The sequence below is a fragment of the Desmodus rotundus genome, chromosome 1, assembly GCF_022682495.2.
Source record: "Desmodus rotundus isolate HL8 chromosome 1, HLdesRot8A.1, whole genome shotgun sequence".
Taxonomy (NCBI): Eukaryota; Metazoa; Chordata; class Mammalia; order Chiroptera; family Phyllostomidae; genus Desmodus; species Desmodus rotundus.
In genome coordinates, this window is record NC_071387.1 from 23,663,172 (window position 1) to 23,681,982 (window position 18,811).

An 18,811-nucleotide genomic window follows, 5' to 3' on the forward strand; every position below is an offset into this window, starting at 1 on the left:
GAGGAGCTAAAACAGAAGGAGGACAGGTAGGGGCTGTGGGGGAGCAGATTTCCCACCCTGTGTGTAAATACCCACACACACTCACACACAGTCACAGCGCCAAAGCCCTGAGCCGTGGTTATTCTTGAGTCAGGGCAGGGGTGGAGGTAAGGAGGAGATGAGATGGGCTTTTGAATTGGCCCCGAGAGACTGGAAAGGCATGGGCTCTGCCTGACATGCCCTTATGGGGTGGGGAAGGAAGATTAGGCAGAGCATGGTCGAAGGCAGGGAGGGAACAAAAATAAAGCCGTCTCATGTTGGCACCCCACCAAGTCCAGACAGCAGAGCAAACCAGTCACCCCCACAGGTACACCTTCAAGCCTGCGGGGGCAGGACAGTCCACTCACCATGTCCGATCAAGGCATTGCCCCAGCTTAGGGCTTCGGAACAGGAGGCTTTGTTTTTTTCAGGATTGTGCTTGGTTACCCAATAGCGTTATTGGGTAACATGTCTGGTCCATGAGGTTCATTAAGGTGGTTAGGGTCAAAAAGGATTAGGAACTCTGATGGAGCCTTGGGCAAGTTAAATAGTCTCCTACACTTCAGTTCCCTCATCTGTGAAGTGAGAACAATACATGTTATCAATATAACCTTAACAAGAGAACACTGTCATGGAGATTATGTGAGCTGATACTCAGGAAGCTCTTGGCACAGTGCCTGGCACATAGTAAGCACTCAGGGAATCTTGGCTCTTCCTCTTACTGTAATTTTATTTTACTCGTATTTACAATGTAAATAATTCTGAAATAGATATCCACATGCATAATTCTTTGACCATAATTCTGATTATTTCTTTATGATATGTTCCTAGAAGGATAATTATTACTTAGGCGCATGTATATACTCATATTGAATGATCCTGGGGTTTTTTTTCAAGTTTTCCAGGAAAAATAATTCAATAGCTTGTTTCATTCAACTACCAGGGAATTTGTGAGCTCTAGAAATTACATTCTTAGAATGTAAGTTGTTTGGAGATTACAGCCTCACTAAGGTGTATGTAAAAACCTAGTGCTCAGTGAAATCTCCTTGTGATAGGTCGTTAGCAATAAAAAGAACACAAAATGGAAAGTGTGCCTGTTTCTAGTAAACTCCAGGAGTTGCAGAAGTGTGTGCTCAGTTTAGGAGCCTTTGGCCCAGCTCACTATAACCTTTTAACTACATTCATTCCTTGGCATTTTGTAGCACCTGCTACTTTAAATCCCTCACTTTGCACTGCTTCTGAGATTTTAGATTCCCTCCTTATCTTTGACCTTTTGATTTAAGGATGTGACTTTTAACTACCCTTTGACCTGTGGGTCAGCAGTTAAGCTCTCCATTCTGCCAGACCCCTTTCATCTTGTGCCTTTTTGAGAACAAAGCCTGTTGTGTGTAGCTTATACAGAGTGTGGCCACCTCCAGCCATTCTTAGGTGATGAACCTTCTGAGGCAGGTGCTGCAAGGGCCATGTTGAAGGGATATTATGAGAAACAAATATTTAAGAAGAGCTTTAGATTTTGTGTTTCTCAGTAAAATTCAGCCTGTTCAAGTCTCACATCAATGCCATCTTTTAGGGGAGGCTAGAGGAGTATTCTTATCGTTTGGAAAGCGAGACCACTTGCGGGGCTGTCTTGTGGATTAGATGTTACGTAGAAACTGTCACTGTATCAAGGAGATCTGAGCTGGGGAGCAGGGGACAGAAGATACCCAGTATCTGAAGCACAGGCTGGAGGAAATAAGCGCCGGGAAGGACATGAGGGATCCTAAGGAAGACGAGGGTGGACTCAGTGGTGGAAATCTAGGAGGACTTTCTGTAAGAAATGATGTTTAAGATGAGCCAAGCTTCCTGAAGGAGTGGTATTTCAGAACATTCATGAAGGATTTTAGCGAGTGGAATTTGGTGCAGGTGGAGGGGCGAGGAAAACAAAGGAGAGTGAGGACATTCGCACAAGCAGATGGGCTGGCAACCGTAGTCGGAGGTGTTCAAAGGGGGACATGTCTGAGGACCGGCAGGTGCAGCGGTTTCATTAGCACATGCAGCACATCCAGGGGGCCGTGGAAGGCGAAGGGAAGGAAGAATACACTGGGGTTAGGCCACACAGGGCCTGGTTTGCCGGGGGCAGCGCTTTTTTCTGGACTAAAGACAGTGGGGAGGGTGGGGTGTTCAAAGGCAGAAGACTGGCTGTGAGGATGAACCGAGTGGGTGGACGGTGTGTGTAGTTAATTTATGACATTCTTTGTAAAAAGAAAAAGAGGACAATTTCTTAATTTTCAATAAATTATTAGTTGAATTGTACATTAGAATCAATGGTAAAATACCACGAAACAACAGATAAAATCTTTGGTTGATACTTCTAACCACATTCTACAAAGCACAATAATTCAGTTTCAATAAGAAGGCATAGAAGATTATGGAGCACTATTGAAAAGAGATGATTCTAATCATAAGGTCCTTGTCCATTTTCAATCTTAAAATATTTAGTGACCGAACCAGGCTGTAGGAAGGTTGGACGCTGGGTCCGGAGACCTGACACTGGGTCTGTTCTCACTGCCCAAGTGGCCACTGCAAAGCCACTTCAAAACCCTCTGGACCTGTTTCCCCCTCTGTCATAGGAATAGACTTAGCCAATCTAAAAGATCCATATAAATAAATGGGCTTGTTTATACTTGATTTCCAGAAGTTTCCAGTGGTGTCCTTAGCAGGCCAAACACTTGTTTTCAAGTAACAGAGTAGCAGAGATGATACCTGTGTACACTCTTCTGCCGGGCCCGAGTGATCCACGAAGAGATGTGCTATCGGTGAGCTGCGATACGTTTGAACCGTAAGTTCTTGCTATGGCAATCACCAAGCCTTAACTTCACGACACCAAGGAGCACTATAGAGTGACCTTTGAATTAGCTTCCCATTTCATGAATACCTTGCCAAGGTTTTGGTCCACATATGTCTAAAATTCCCTTTGACAGTCATTTCAACCTAACACACAACTTGATATACTAAAATCCAAGCTTGCAAAAGAAATCGTGTAAGAGGTCAAGTACATGAAATCACTTATCAAAGGGACTTCTTTAAACAATTATCCCCCTCACATAGTTTAATGATAACTCAAGCTCCTTGCAACTTATTAGGAGCAGCCTGTTACATTTCAGGGGAAGGCCCTCTGTGCCTTTCCTTGGCAACATGTTAAATGAAGTTCATACAAAAATACTGTCAAAGTGTGATTTTGATTAACACCAGATGAGAGAGTAAGTCATGTTGCTCAATTGACAAAGCTTTGGTAGTCTGGGGACAAACTTACGTCCACCTAAACTCGTGAGAAAAAATGCACCCTGAAGGGAAATCCCATGGTCTCTGCATGTATGTGTTTCCCTGGACTATTCTGGGCCCGTAGGGAAGTTTACTACATGCAGTTTACAGAAAGGAACTGGAGGGAAATGCATTGCTTCTGATAAACACAGTGTGCTACAAGTGTGGATGCTGTACAGAGTTTAATGCCATAACGGCCTTGCTGTCTGGGGAAGTGAGATTTTGACGGGGCCTCATCCAACTTTCTTCTTATTACCAAACCAAAGAGGCTCATTTCAACCTTTCATAAATCAAATATCTTCTTTCTAGAGGGGCCGGAATTTAAATTCCTGTATTGTGTATATGCTGGGAATCCATATCGCAAACCCATCAATTTCCTTTGGGTGGATCAGAAGGTTTTAAAACCAATGTACCATCAAGAACCTTGGGGAAATAAAATGTCCCAGAGACAATCAAATGACATTATTTTGTATTCTGGACTCATCTATGGAATTCATCTCTGCCTCCAAGCCCTGGCAGGGTGGTTCGTGGTTATGTGAGTTATGCCACATCCACACTGTTCCGTTGACCTGTGGGTACTATGTTTCCCAGCATAAGATTCAGCTAATGCTCCATAGCAGGGAAGATAAATTATGAATTCATTAATTCATTAGGGCCTGGTATTACAGTCCTATTGTCTACTCTAAATCTTTTGTTTAAACTAAGCTCTCCCTTAAATGAGTCATAAAATGGTAATGTTTGGATTTTCATAATTATATTTGAATTTTATGGGTCTTAAATCAGCAGGCACTCAGGCTGAATTAGAAGTATTAATACATGACATGTGAAACTGAAGGGTTAGGTAACCTATTTAAGCTGTTTTTCATGAGAAAACTAGGAACTCTAATTCATAAATGATGAAGTCCTTGCCTCTCACAGATATAATCCACCATTTGGCTTTAGAGATAACTCATATAGGAGTGGCTCAGTGCAGGTAACACCTCACATTCCTATGGAGATCAAGGATGCAGAGCCCTTCCACGGGTATCTGTTGCATTCCTGTAATCCTCACATGTCAGGAGGGTCTTTTCTCCACAAGATTTTCCCACAAGGCTCCAGGATATTTTTTTTTCTGCCAGGGCTGTCTTTGCACTTGTTAAGCTGAAGTAACTTAATTTTGTTCACCTTTGATCAAACATGCTACGTTTTTAAAAACAAACTTTAAAATATGTTCTGAGGGAAGCATTTTCTACTCGTCTGAAATGCATTGCAAGAAAGTTTCTTCCTTATAACTGAAATCACATTGAGTGAAACAGTGATTTTCAAACCTGTTTTTAACCTATGAGTGTTTTTCCTTCAAACAACATCTTATGTAGATCTTGGATATATAAAACAGACAGAAACAGGCCGCTTTCCCCGAAGCCCCAGGGGTGGCGGACTCCAAAGCCACCTTCTAATGGCCTCCTCATGGCTCCCTGCCGCTGTCTCTCAGCCGCCTCCTACGAAGCTTCCATTCATGCCTCACAAATTAGTCGTCAAGTTGACTCTGCAACATGCACAGGGTTGTCGAAGGCCAGTGACTTCTGAACAAGTTTCCTGGAGTGATGAGAGTCAGAGCCACACTAGGGGATGTGGTGGCTTGGGCCAGGCGAAGGAACCTGGTAGTCACTGAGTACAGTCCTGTCTGGCAGGTGGGGTCCTTGGGGGAAGAGTCCCAGAATGTTTCCCGGAGCAGCCACTCCCGTTGGCTGCAGGCTTTGCTCCCCCAAGACCTTGACCAAGAAGTTGATGTACCTCATTGCCAGGCGAAGCGTCTCGTTTTTGCTCAGCTTCTTATCTGGAGGGTGAGTGGGGATGAGCTTCCTCAGCTTGGCAAAGGCGCTGTTGACGTTGTGTTGCCTCCACCGCTCCCTGGAGTTTGTGAACATCGTCCTGGGCATGTCTGAGTTCCTGAGAAGGGCGAGAGAGAGGGCCCCGAGGGCCAAGACCTGGTGAGAAGCCTGGTGGGTATCACACGTCCTGCCAAAAGCTTGAGATGCTTGATCTTCCCAACCCAGATTTTAGGAAATTCATTTCCTCATTTTCAGATTTTTGAATCCTCCTTTGGATAAGGAAAGACAATGTGTCCAAAAAAAGGGAAGGTTAAGAAAACACTGTGAGGCCTTTTTCTCTCTGGCTGCTTTAAAGCCTCCATTGACAAAGCTGTTTTACTCCAGTACCCCCATTGTTTCTCTCACAGTCAGCTCTTCCTAATTTTTTGGAGTCAGGCACAGCATAGGATTGAGTACATGTACAGGACTGAGTAACAAAATACATATTTAGCCAATAGAGAGTTGAACATGGATTCTTTAGATTGGACCCTGCCGTGTTAGAGCTAAAACACCCACGTGAGACCACACTCAGAGGAGGATGAACAGGGTGATGAAGAGTCTTGAAAGCCTGTTGTATGAAGAACAGAAGTGGGGATATTTAGGGTGACAAAAGAAGAAAGACCAGGGCAAGCGGGGGTGATGATTTGGCATGGAGGCTGTGGAAGACATCTGGGCCTCCCCACAGCTCCATTTATGTGAAATCTCCAAGCCTAGGACGCTGATTTTCCAAGCATATGGCCAAAAATCACCGTGCCATTTTTTTTCTTTTTTAAAAAATTTTTATTGTGCCCCCCTTTGTTCACGTGGTTTGGATTGACATGCATCAATGGGGACGTTTTTGATGTGGCAGACAATAAGCCAAAGCCCAGCACCCGACAGCTGGGTGCTCTGGGCTCCCTGCTATCAGCTGGCTGCCTGTTCTCCCATCTCAGCTCCCTTAGCAGTAGGCCCCTTCCTGTTCCCCCAAAGAGTAATACATATTCCTAACTCCACCTCTCTATACATACCACTCTCTGTTCCTTGAATTCCGTCCTCACTCTCCTTGCCTAGTTCTACACATTCTTTAAAGGGCAGCTCAAATCCTCCTTTTCTGCGAAGCCATCTGAGCCAATCCAGAGCCCCCCACACCCTCTCCTCACTGAAGTCCTACAGCCCTTGGTGGGAGACAAAGGCTCTTAGGAGAATTAAATAAGTTAATATTTGTAAATCACTTGTAACAGTGCCTGTTGCTATAGAAGTGTTGATGAATAAATACAACAAAATAATAAACATATTTATCAATAAAAATGACTTTGTAGGGTATTGAATGTTCTTTGAGGGTGATATCTTGTTCTTCTATAACCAAGTCTACTCTAATCTCTAGGTTCTTGGTGCCTTTGTCCTTTTATTTTAACCCTTGGTGGAGACGTACTCTGTGCCAGGCCCTGTGCTATGGGCTGGGTGAGTGGCCATGGTTGGACAGTGTGCTTTTCCTCAGGGAGCTTATTGGGTAGTTGGTAAAGGAGGCAGCACATACATAAGCACTTAAAAATCACAGCACCAAGTCCCACACACTAAGGGCCAACTCCAGAACCATACCGCTGACTACAGAAAGGTAAAAAAAGGATCGTATCAAGGTCAAAGTAATCAGGTCAGTGCCATTGAACTTTTTCTAAATTCTGCCTTTCTTTTATTTTCATGAGGATATGAGTTTGTGGGTAAACACCCCGCACACCTAAGTTATATATAAAGCATCAGGTAGAATGTCAGGAATTCAGTAGGTGCCTCTCAAAATGAGCTTCCTTTCACAATTGCAGGAAGGAACTGATGATTAAAAATTGGCATATGTGTTAGTGAAGTGTGGGTCCATTTTATTGGAAAAGAACCTAAAGAAATGACTTGTGGAGGCTCCAGTGAATTGTGAGAGAGCACATCCTTTTCTAACGTAAAACACGTGGAACGTCTGCATCAACTGTTCTTCTGTTCCAGCTTGGGCTGCTCACTGGAATCACCCAGGCTGCATCGCAGACCAATTACATAAAAGTCTTTGGGGGCATCAGTAGTTTTTAAAACTCTCCCAGTAGATGAGCAGGGTTCCCCAGGAAGCAAATGCTAAATTGGAGTTGGATGTGCAAGCAGTTATTTGGGGTAAATACCTGTGAAAGTTAAAAAGGGAAGAGGCAGATTCGGGCAAAGAAGCCCTTCGGACTGCAATGCGCATCTGACACCCTTGAAAGGAAAGCAGGGAGGAAGCAGGACTGGTCAGAAGAGCCACCGCCTGCAAAGCATATTTGAAAAAGGGGCAGGCAACCAACAGGGGGCTCTGGGGCAAAGGCTGCCTGCTAGAGGAGACCCCGTTGGGCAGAAATAGCCAGATCCTGGTAGCCCTGCCATGCTTAGCGCTGGCCGGGGGCTGCCCAGGAAGAACGGAGGACCATCCTGAAGGCATGGCAGCTAAAAGCTATTGGCTAACTGCAATCCTTGCAAATGAACCCCAAACTGAGCACGTAGATGATCAGTAAATACAAGGGTTCTCTTCCCTATATACATGAGAAGTGTCATTACTCCAGAGAATGGCAGTTTTCAATCACCTATATGCCCCCGAGACATGGCCACAGCCAGGTTCTCATCGCCTCTGCTGCTCTGTCTGGGTTAGGAAGTTCAGTGCTGCCCTGGGAACCTGGTAGTGGGCAGAACCTCAGCAGCCTCCCTCCACCAGCCACACAGGTCCATTTCCTGTCTCTGCAGAAACACTCCCAGATGGACCCATGGCCCAGCTACAATCACACGCCCTCCAGGCTTTGGCATCAACACTCACTGATATTACGGGACAGGCACTGTGCTGGTTGCTGATGCTGAGGGGACCTCCCACTACCTGGGTGACAGAGAGGGAAGCACAGGGGCGTTGGAGCAGAGAAACAGCCCCTAACTCAGGCATTCTGGGGGCCTTCCCAACTAACGGGGCGGACCCTCTGATCTCCAAGGCCTCTTTCTGCTCTGAAATGCCATGGCCAAGTATCTAACCTAAGCCACTTCTAAACAACCTGGCGTTTAGTTCTACAATGGAAACACGAGTGTTGTCAGAACTGTGCCCAACTGTACCTCCAATGGAAAGTTTGAACCTAAATCAGGATTTTAAGATAGAAACGGTCAAGTTTCCTCCCAGCAAGGCTGGCTGCTTTGCAGCAGGACTGGGCAGCAAAGTCACTTTCAAGCTTTTCTTGTCAAAGGAGGACTTAGCTCATTCACTAAGTCAACGCTAGTCCCGTGGGGGGTCTTTCCAACCAGGGAAGAAAACGATTAGGCAGGATAAACTAACTGGTGTTCTCTTCTAAGAGGGCAGGATTCTATTGTGCTAGCAGCAGACTGAGAAAACTTCTGAAGTGAGGCCTGCCATCCTAGGAGGTGCTGAACAATTACTTGTTGATTTATCCTCAAGTGTGTTAGTCTCCTTCCCCATAGGGGGGAATTGAAATCAATGATTTAACAAGCTAGAAAAACCCAAAGTAGAAGTCCCGAAAATTACTTAATTGGGTGATAAACACACAATGCAATATATAGATGAGGTATCACAGAACTGTACACTTGAAACCTATATGATTTTAATAACCAACATCACCCCAGTACACTCAATAACAATTTTTTAAAATTGCATTTAGTCTTTTTCCAGTTGTGAGGACTGACCACTGCTAATCTTGATTTCAGAGTAACTTGAGAGCTTTAAAAAAATACACCAGATGCCACAGAATCAGAAAACATCTAAGTGTCAAAACAGGGGTGAAGCATTTTGTCCCAGGTCACACAGGGGATCAGTGGCAGAGCCTGTGTCCCAAGCCTGGGTATTTATGCATCTGTGTCACCACTGACTCCTGCTGGGTCAGGGTCCATGACCTTCTCTGTGCCAGGGACCCTTTTGGCAGTCTGAGGACACCTGGGGAGAGTTTCCGTCTCAGAGCAAAGGTTTTAAACACATAAAGTAAAAAGCCCCTGGTTCTCTTCTCAAAATAATGATTTTAAGTGCATTAATTAAAATACATAGACACATAAAGTAACCAAGTATACTTAATAGTTATTAAAAATAATTTTAAAATTGCATACAGTAATACATGTGCTTTGTTTTTTAAGATGTTGGATTTATTACCATAATTTCTACATGGTGATATGTCAATGATTTTTTTTCAAAATATTTGCAACGTCTGTGACGTGAAAGTATCTGTGATTTTTATGGGTGACAGAAGTCACCGGGACTGCTCATATCACTGTAGTTTATCACCCACGTCCATAAATAAAGGAAAGGCTAAATTTAGATTAAACATCAGTGGAAATAAAAATGTAACTTTTTCCCAACTACATGTATAGAACCCCAGAATTCTATCTACATACCCCGGGGCGGGGGGGGGGGGGCGGGGGGAGGCGGGGGGGGGGGGGGGGTCACGACCCCGATAGGAATGCCTGGGCAGGAGGAATGTCACGGTAAACAAACCTCTGTTTTTATTGTCACCATGGAAAGTAACAGGTTACTAAAGAAAAGAATGACAATTATGCCCCCAGAGAAGGTGACTAATGTCCCCAGTAGGAGCTGCTGCTTTTTCGTGCTGGCGGCTCCTGGACACACAGCCCGGGTCAACCAGAAAGCACGCAAGGTGGACACAGGACAACACACCTCTGGGGGCCTGGCCAGGATTCAGACTCATGCGGCTCTTTTTGTCAGACCTCACATTTCCCTTCCTGGCATTTGGTCCTGCGTGTTTGCCTCTTCTGGCACCTTTCTCTTGAAAGTAAGTAAAAACACTCTCCAGAAAGCAGAACCAGGAGGGTGGTGACTATCGCTGCCTTAGCAGAAGATGCCTGACCTTCAACACCAGGCACGGCGTTGCCTGTGGAAATGCTGTAGAAGTAATACGTGTTCACTGAATTAAAAACAACCAAGCAGTACACAAGTTCATAAAGTGAAAAATGAAAGGCTCCTTACCGATCTCATGACCCATTAGTAGCCAGTTTGGTGTGTACATATATTTTATATATATCCTTTACATGTAATATAAAAATCAGAATACATATGATTACGCAGGTTACTGCTCTCATTAGATAACTTTGCATGTTGATGTTCTAAGTAAGTTCATTTACTGTGAACACCAGTCTTTGGGTGGGCACTGGGAGAGCCACCTGTTCCAAGGTGCGCTCAGCACCGGCTCCTCTCCGCCATCCCGGCCCAGCCTGCTGCCCTCGCCCTCTTCGGTTCCCGACTGGTCCCTATTTCTTTTCCCTCCCCCAGCCTGCAGTGTCGTGCCTTGTGAATAAGTAGTTCAGGCATCCAGGAAAACAGCCTGTTCTAAAGTTTCGCACCTGCCAGGTGTCCGGGAGTCGCTCACCTACACGCAGGAGCTCCTAAAGGACCCTCAGAAGTGCTCTGGGTTGACCCTGGCATCACGTATCAAATCGAAGCGGCCCCGCCAACACAGCCCAGGGAATGTGTCAGGCTCCCCGGAGCTGCGCCACCGCCCCTGCCCAGCCAAAAGCCCCGGGGTCTTCTCACTGAGTTGACTCCAGCCCTCCCAGCCGAACGTGGCTCGGGCTCCGGGGCTGCACGGGAGACCCTCTAGCCCAGGAGCCCGGCCCCAGCTTCGCCCACTTTCTCCCCAGAGTCAACGCACCTCCTCGCCGAAGCCTGGAGCCGGGCACACTTGTTGTTGTCACCGGCGTGTACGCCCTCGACTGGACGCCTGCCACCGCTGCCTTTATAGGACACCTCTCTTTGTTAGCGAGGCCAGCGGGGGGCCCCCTCCCTCCCCAGACTCCAGCCGGCCCCAGCCCCCTCCCCTTCCCTGGCTTCCCGGGCCCGGCCCTCTCTGTGCCCTAGCAAGGGGGCAGAGGCAGAAGGAGAACCCCGCTTTGTGTAAGGCTTGAGGGAAGGAGGGGTCCTGCCACCCACCTGGGCTGCAGCTAGAGGCCCTGCGCGCAGCTTACCAACCCTCTCCGATGTGGGCAAACTCTGAAAGTGCCCGACCCTTAACTCATCAGATGTCAGTCATCTAGGTCCCAGCGACTCTCCATCTGTACTCCGAGAACCACTTGCTTCCGAAGCAAGGGTGAGGGGACGCTGATCTGGACACCCACAAGCCAGACCCACCAGATGAGGTTTTGGGGGCCGGGGTGGGGGCAAGGATCTGCAATTGGCGTTTTTACTAAGTACCAAAGCTATAAAGATGCACAATGACTTTCATCACTGCACTGGACAGAGTCCAGGATCTGTTCATCAGTTTCCAGTGCCCAGCACAGGACGTGATTACTTCAGTGGCCCTTCTGCTTCTGTACTTGCTTCTTTCTGTCTGCTCTCCAACATCACTCAGAGCAATCCTATAAAAACTCAAGTCAGATCCCATCACTGTCTGCCCCAAATCCTTGCGTGTTTCCATAGTTCATTCAGAGTTAAACTCAGGTCTTTAGGTGGCTCTGGAGATGCCCTTTACCTGACCTCTCTGACCCTTCTCTCCCTGGGTCTACGCAGCTCTAGCCACTCTGGCCTCTGTTGTTTTAGAAACACATCAGACACTGTCCTGCCTCAGGGCCTTTGCACTGTTTTCCCTGCCTGCAACACTCTTCCGCCAAGTTCTCTACATAGTGTTCCCCATCACTTCCTTTCACTCATTCCACAAATTCTTGCTGAGTGCCTGCTATGGGCCAGTGCCTGATCTAGGCTCTGGGAACCCAACTTCAAACAAAACAGACACAAATCCCTGCCCTCAGGGAGCTGCCATTCTTCGGGTCTTTGCTCCAATGTCACCTTCTCAGTGAAGGTTCTTTCTCTGACCACAGCACCTGAAATCGCACCTTCCCACACACAAGTACTCTTCACCCTCCTGCCCTGCTTTGTTCTTCTCCTTATCACTCAGCATCCTTACTGATATTTTGTAATACTTATTCATCTTGCTGTCTCCTCGCCAGCCCTAGTGAACAGGGCTGGTTGATTAATGAATGAATTAGTAATGAATTCCTAGGCATCACCCTCACTGAATGACCCAGCATAGGATTTGACACAATAGATTCACAAATACATCACAGCTTAGTAGTAGGAACAAAGGACTCTGGAGTTGCACACACAGATTGAAATCCCTGGTCTACCCACTGTGTGCTCCCAGGAGAGTTATGTAACTGCTCCCTACCTCAGTTTCCTCAGCTCTAAAATGGGGACAAAGAAGTGAGAGCAGACCTGACTCATATGGACGAGCAATTGCCACCTGGGCTCAGGCACGAGAACGTCCTGTTTGGGGCTGCTCCTTTGGCCTGGAACCCATGGAGCACACCCAGAGCCAACCACAACCCTCACGTAACGTGAGTGAGGAATAAATCTGGGCTGTTGCACACACCCGAGACTTTGGGGCCGTTTGTCCCTTTTCTCAAAAGAAGGGTGAATACAGTTCTTGTGATCAATACAAAGGCTGTTGCAAGAATTGCAGGAAGGTGAAGAAAACTGCATCTGCTTTCAAGGGGTTCACAGCCTTTGAGAAGGAGAGGACATGACAAAACTGAACAAATACAAGACAGACGGTCCTGAGTGCCAGGGAGCACGACACGGGAATTACGGAGGCTGGAGGGTCAGCGACTGCTTGTGCGAGGAACGACATTTATACTAGGCCTTGAGGCAGAGCTGCCTCCGTCTGACATTTGCGGGACTCGGGACAAGGGTACAAATGCAGAATCCTGACCCATCCCACCCCCCTTTTTCCCTACCCCCCAGTTCTGTCCTGCTCCATAAAGGGCCTTGTACATATGATGCGGGACCCCAGCCCACAGGGACCTAAGGAACAGCGCTGGGCAGGCCCTGAACATGGGATCAGGGCTATTTGAGTGGGAATTCAGAGGTCCTGAATCCCCAGAGTTCATTCTAAATTCCAGGCCCCCAGATACCCAGAGTGTGGTCTAGAATGTGCGAGATGGCAGCAGGCAGGTGCTGGAGGAGGGCCGGCGTGGGGCCATGTGAGGCACGGAACCCAAGGCTGGGAGGGGAAGGCTAAATGGGAATCACACGTGTAGGAGTAGGGGAGAGGGCTGTCCATGGGAAGGCAACCGTGTGCTTCAAACACGGGAGAGCAAAGGACGGCAGAGCAAAGGATGGACTGGCGGGTGGGTTGGAGAGAATTGGTCACTTTGTACGTAGGCACACAGGGGCCTTTATAACCTGGTATGTGCAGTAAACATGGCTGCTTCGTCCTCCTTCCACCCTCTGTCTTCTCCGAGTGCTGTGGACGGGCAGTGCTGCCTCACAGTGCCCGTGCTTTCCACCCTGCCCCACTGCACCACAATTCTGACAGAGCGCTGGTTAGGATTAAACCGAGAACCTAGCTGCCTTCTTAGTCAAAAACCTATGAGGTAATATATTCTCTTAATGGCATAGTCTACAGCTGTTAAAAAGGATTGTGGCAGCTGGGCGGCAAGATCGAATGCTAAGTGAAATAGTGAGTATAAAATGGCATCTGTGTACAATTGGACCAGGACTGACAGACAGCGTGAGAACCACAGAGACAGGCGCACAACGACGCTGGCACACTGGAACCAGAGTTGGCATTTGTTTTCTTCTCAAAACCGTCTTACCTGTGAGTGTTGGTTTTAAAAGTTTTGAAATGGGGAAGCGAGTTTGATGCACCATTCCACTAGTAGTGATTGTTCGGAGTGATGGGTCCTCTCTGGTCCCCGTCTCCCAGTGTGGGGAGCTTAGGGGCTAGGTCCTGCAGGGGAAGGGGTTGAAGTAGGAATTTACATAATCCGATTATTGGGGGATTAGGTTGGGGCAGCTAAATGCCTCTGTGTGCTTGAGCTAAAACCCTTACTATTCATGGCTCTCACCGCCCCCTGGAGAGACTGCACCTGCGGGCTCCTGGGGAGGATGGAGCGGGCTGGGGAGGGAAGGGCAGGTCACTAGGAGAGCTTGGGCTTTGTGGGGATCTGGTTTTACCAGCTTAATTGATCTGTCTGGGTCAGCCTGTGAGCACTGGTCCCTAGTCCTGTGTGCAGGCACTATCAGCTTTAGGAAAGACCAAACCTGAGGTTTTCAGAGAAGACTTCTGTCAGCCCACAAGGTTGTAGGCCAAGGTTATTTGGCTGGAGGTCATCCAGTCTTAAAACTCCCTGCCTTCCTCATTCTTAGCCCCTTCCCAATCTCCAGTTCTGCATATCCAGGCCCCGTATGTCTCTCTGTTCATCATCCACCCACCCACGGATCCATCCCTTCTTCTATCCACCTATCGTGGGTGCATCCACCAATTTATTCACCACACCAGTTAGCTGGCTCTTGATCATTAAGAGAATTTGCCAGTAAATCCTTCTACATAGGTTTCGTTCCTTCAAGTGTTCTATCTCATAAGTCACTTTTACTGCTTGACATTTTCTAAATCATTAATAAAGTGTTACAGATAGTTACTCAAGGATTTAAATAAAGTCTCTATATCTTTTTTAACACCTTTTTCTTCGTGTTCCATGTTCATGAACCCTCTCTCTTCTGGGCTAGCTTTGCAGAAGCTTGTACATTTTGTTGTTCTTTTGAAAAGAACTACCTCTGTTATTCATCATTTTTATGATTTTTCTAATGCATTAATTTCTACTGTATCTCTATTAAATCTTCTCCTTCTCAATCGCTTATGTTTATTTTGTTCTCTCTCTACCTCCCATTCTTAGATTCAGTGTTTTTTTTACTAAGTTTCATTCTTTCCTGTTTAGTAAGAAAAGCATTTCCGACTGTGACTTTTCTTCTGATACCTCTAGTGTCATCTGTGTTTCTATTTGTAGTATCTTTGCCATTAGCATCTAACATCAGTTGTTTAAAATTTTCTTTTAGAAAGTGTTTTTTAATTGCCTTATTGTTGTCATTTTTGGCGACCATTTGCTATTAATTTCTAATTGCACCACACTGTAGTCAAAGATATGCCCCATACATTTTTGCTTTAAGCCTTATTGAGATTTTCTCTCTTTGGTGAAATGTATGGTCAACTTTCATAAATGTTCTGTAAGTAATAGAAAAAGAGGTATACCCTCTGTTTCAAAAATAAAGTGTTTTCTATACACATCCACTAAATCAATCCTCCATATTCTTGGGAGTTTTGGTCTCTTTGATCTGTGAGCGTTGTGTGAATATATCTCTGTACTATTTCATGCCTGTTGCTTCCTTTGGTTTTCCCAGGAGTGCTTGCTCTGGATCCTTATACCTTTTGATGCACTGCATTTGACACAAAATCTCATGGAAGTTTTGCTAATTTAGAGAATTGTACCCCATATCAATATAAAATAATCCCTCTTTGCCTTGCTTTTTGTTTTGAATTCCATTTTGTTTTATATCATTTCAAATTTGCATTTTCCAAATGAAACTGCCCATTTAAAAAAAAATTTGATTTGACAAAGACACAGAGGGGAAGAGAGAGAGAGAGAGAGAGAGAGAGAGAGAGAGAGAGGGAGAGAGAGAGCAAATTTGTTTTTCCACTTCTTTATGTATTCAGTGATTGATTTTTGTATGAACCTTGACCGGGGACAGAACCACAACCTTGGCATAGTGGGATGATGCTCTACCCAACTGAATGACACAGCCAGAGTGTTCATTCTCTTACAGCTAATTTGTAGGTGTGCGAGTGCAACTCTTGGTCATAGATTTTACCTTTCTGGACATTTATTTGGTAAATTTAAATTTCTTTGACTCTGGTTTTTTAAAGGAGCCCCATCTCCATGTTGAATTCTTCAAAACAAATCCGTTTCGCTTACTTGCTCGGTGTGCCTACTACACTGTTCACTAGATCCCAGAAACAGCTCACCACCCGTAAAAGGTGCTTGGTAAGACGTTTGTTGAATGAATGCAAGACAGTGCTGCCTCATGTCTCGAAACAGCTGCCTCCAGCCTGTCCTGCTTTCTGTCAGGGAAGTGAATGTTTCCAGGGCTAAGAGAAGGGGTTTTTGGTTATTGTTTTTTGAGGACAAGAGAAGAGCTTTCTGGCTGCTGTATGGAGGGGACTGAGAAGGGATGTGGGGAGATGGCTTGACCTAGGAGGGTAGCATCAAACATCAACTCTGGAGTGGGCATCAAACATTCGACCCCCATTATTTAGCACTTTACCTAATTTTCTCAATTAATAAGAGAAATTATATGTCTTGATTATAAAGTTATATAACAAGCTACCATCCTTGACAACACAGAACATCACTCCCAAACAGGTTAACCCCTAAGATGCATGCCCGAAGATGTAAGCCTGCACGTGCAGCAGCACTGGTTTACAAGTGATTCTTAGACAAACATCTTTCCGCAGCCACAGGCGGAGGCTGTAAATTTTCATGGATGTTAACGTCACTCCATTCACAGGATCCAAAGAGCAACTTAGTGATTAGTTTACCTATTTGAGACTCTTCCTGCCTCCCCCTTCTCTCACTTTCCCCAAATAAAGCACTAACAAAGCAAGCAGCTGCAGATGAAAGCAGGCGATAGGGGAAACCAGAGCATCTGGAAGGGACATGGGTCACCTCTCTACCTGAGCACTGACAGCCGTGTGGCTTTGGTCTCCTCCCAGAAGGAAAGAGGGATTTGGCTGTTTCATCATCATTTTTCTACTTCCCCGAGGCCATTCCCCAGTCACAATGGAAAAGGTGCTACAGTCTGTACACCACAGTCTGATGTATCCTGGTTTTGTGGGCCTGGGCACACATACATAGGAATGATAAAGAAAAAAATTAATACTGATTCAGGAGGAGACAGACCTGCTTTCCACTGTGCGCCCCTCTCCACAGCCCCCACCTCAGCTGCACAGAATGACCACTGTTGACAAAAGAGGAGAAACAATGTTACTCTGGAAATAAAGTTATCCTTACTTGGGAGGTCGCCACAGCTTGCTGTTTTGCTGAGTTACAAGACATCCTTCCATTTAGGAAGCAGTGACCAGGGCATCTCGGTCAGGGTGCTCAAGTGAATCCCAAAGCAAGGAGCCCTGTTTGAATAAAGAAGAAGAGAGGGAGAGTGATCAGTCCACAGTCTGAAATCAGAACTGCAAAGGTTTCCTGCGTGGTTGTTCAACACTGCTCCATGGATGCCCTTTCTTCCGTTCCCGTTTTCTCTGCTGTCTAACCCTGTGCCTTGCCTGGGATAAGTGCAGCGATGAGGATACTGTATTGTAGGTAGAGGGATTTATGAATAAAGAGGATCACTGCTACTTGGTCACTTTCTCAATCAATTATTTGCCCGGGATGGGTGTTCAGTTGATTAGAGCATCATCCCATACACCAAAAGATTGGGGGTTTGATTCCTGGTCGGGGCACATACCTAGGTTGTGGGTTCAGTCCCCAGTTGGAATGTGTATGAGAGGCACGAGATCCATGTTTCTTTCTCATATCGATGTTTCTTTCTCTCTCTCCCTCTCTCTCCCTCCCTTCGTCTCTCTCAAATCAATAAACATATCCTTGGGTGAGGATTAAAAAAAATGGCCACTTATTTAGTAAGCTGCTAGAATTTATTAAAATGTCCCCTACTGGGCCGGTTTCTTATAAAATGGGAAGAATAAAAACTCGTTGATTTTCTGCACATGAAGTGGAATAAGGTATTGAGAAATACCAGGTTGGAGTTAGTTTGGTGTCGTAGCTAAGAGAAGACCTTTGACTTGGCTGAGGAGGCGGATGGACTAGTGTCTGAATCTCTGATCTAACACCAGCTATCACCCTGGGCAAGTCTCAATTTCCTCAGCTGTGAATTGGAAATAGTATCAACTTTATGGGCTAATGTGAAGATTCAGTGAGTTAATGTATGTCAAGTTAGTGATTTGGAGCAAATGCTTAAAAATGGTGCTAACAGGCATCTAATAAAATCTTAGTTGCTCACTATATATTGTTTTACTTTTAGTACCAGAAAAACTCTATCCAAAGGCTAGATGGGGGATCTGAACACATGCCTCTAGCTCCAAATGGTGCTTTCATTGGCCTGGTTCCCACCTCTCTCCTTCCATTGCTCTGGGCCCTGTACTGCTAAGAGGCATCTATGTCCTTCCACTATTATTTGAAGCAAACAGAGCCCAGGGCTGGGTGAGGGAGATGACAAAGAGAGGAAAGAAAAGCTTCTCCTGAGCATCTTGCAAGGCTCACTCTCACAGTGAACGTGGAGCCTCCAGACGCAGGGCCCCTTGGTAACACCCACACACCCACCTGCACACACGTTTCCCCACTGAGACACCTGGCACTGAGGCCGGGCGCGTATTTCCATCCAGAGCAAAAGTCGACTATTGCAGCGGAAAGCAGGGCACATTACTGCGAGTGAGTGGGCTCTTCTTCCCATAGTTACCAATTAGGGGGACGTGGTGCAGCCCTGGGTGTGCCCAGCTGCTGGCTCTCTCAACACCAGGCCGGCTTGGCCTGGACTTTGTAAGTGCTTCTATTTCCAGCCAATAAACCCAAGGACAGTTGGAAACAGGGGTGGGAAGGCGGCAGAACCAGAACCAGGTACTAGAGAAAAGAAAGGGGTGGGGTGCAACTCCCCTTTTCCTCTTTATTCTCTGGTCTTTGTGAAAGGACATAACTCGTCAGTGGGTCCCCTCGATGAGGATTTAGATGTTCTGTGGGCAGCAGATAAGAGTGCAGCCTCCTTGCAGGAAGTAAATTCATTGAATGCTCCCCATAAAGTCAATACTGCCAGGCTTATCAGCTGCCCT

At 46.2% G+C, this 18,811-nt stretch overlaps 1 protein-coding gene across 5 annotated transcripts; it reads right to left on the minus strand.

Moving 5' to 3' along the window:
* Window positions 1-1,109: 1,109 nt before the first annotated feature.
* TAL2 (TAL bHLH transcription factor 2) lies at window positions 1,110-17,052 on the minus strand. 5 transcript variants are annotated; one of them, XM_045195048.3, is made up of 2 exons: window positions 16,989-17,052; window positions 1,110-5,247 (listed from the first exon to the last, which is right to left on the minus strand). In XM_045195048.3, the coding sequence occupies exons 1-2, from the start codon at window positions 17,039-17,041 to the stop codon at window positions 4,920-4,922; spliced, it is 381 nt and encodes a 126-aa protein (XP_045050983.2). In that variant the 5' UTR covers window positions 17,042-17,052; the 3' UTR covers window positions 1,110-4,919. The 5 variants fall into 5 exon arrangements, with proteins under 5 accessions (XP_045050983.2, XP_045050986.1, XP_045050984.1 ...); XM_045195051.3 differs by lacking the exon at window positions 16,989-17,052 and adding an exon at window positions 11,080-11,206; XM_045195049.2 differs by lacking the exon at window positions 16,989-17,052 and adding an exon at window positions 10,802-10,865.
* Window positions 17,053-18,811: the final 1,759 nt, after the last annotated feature.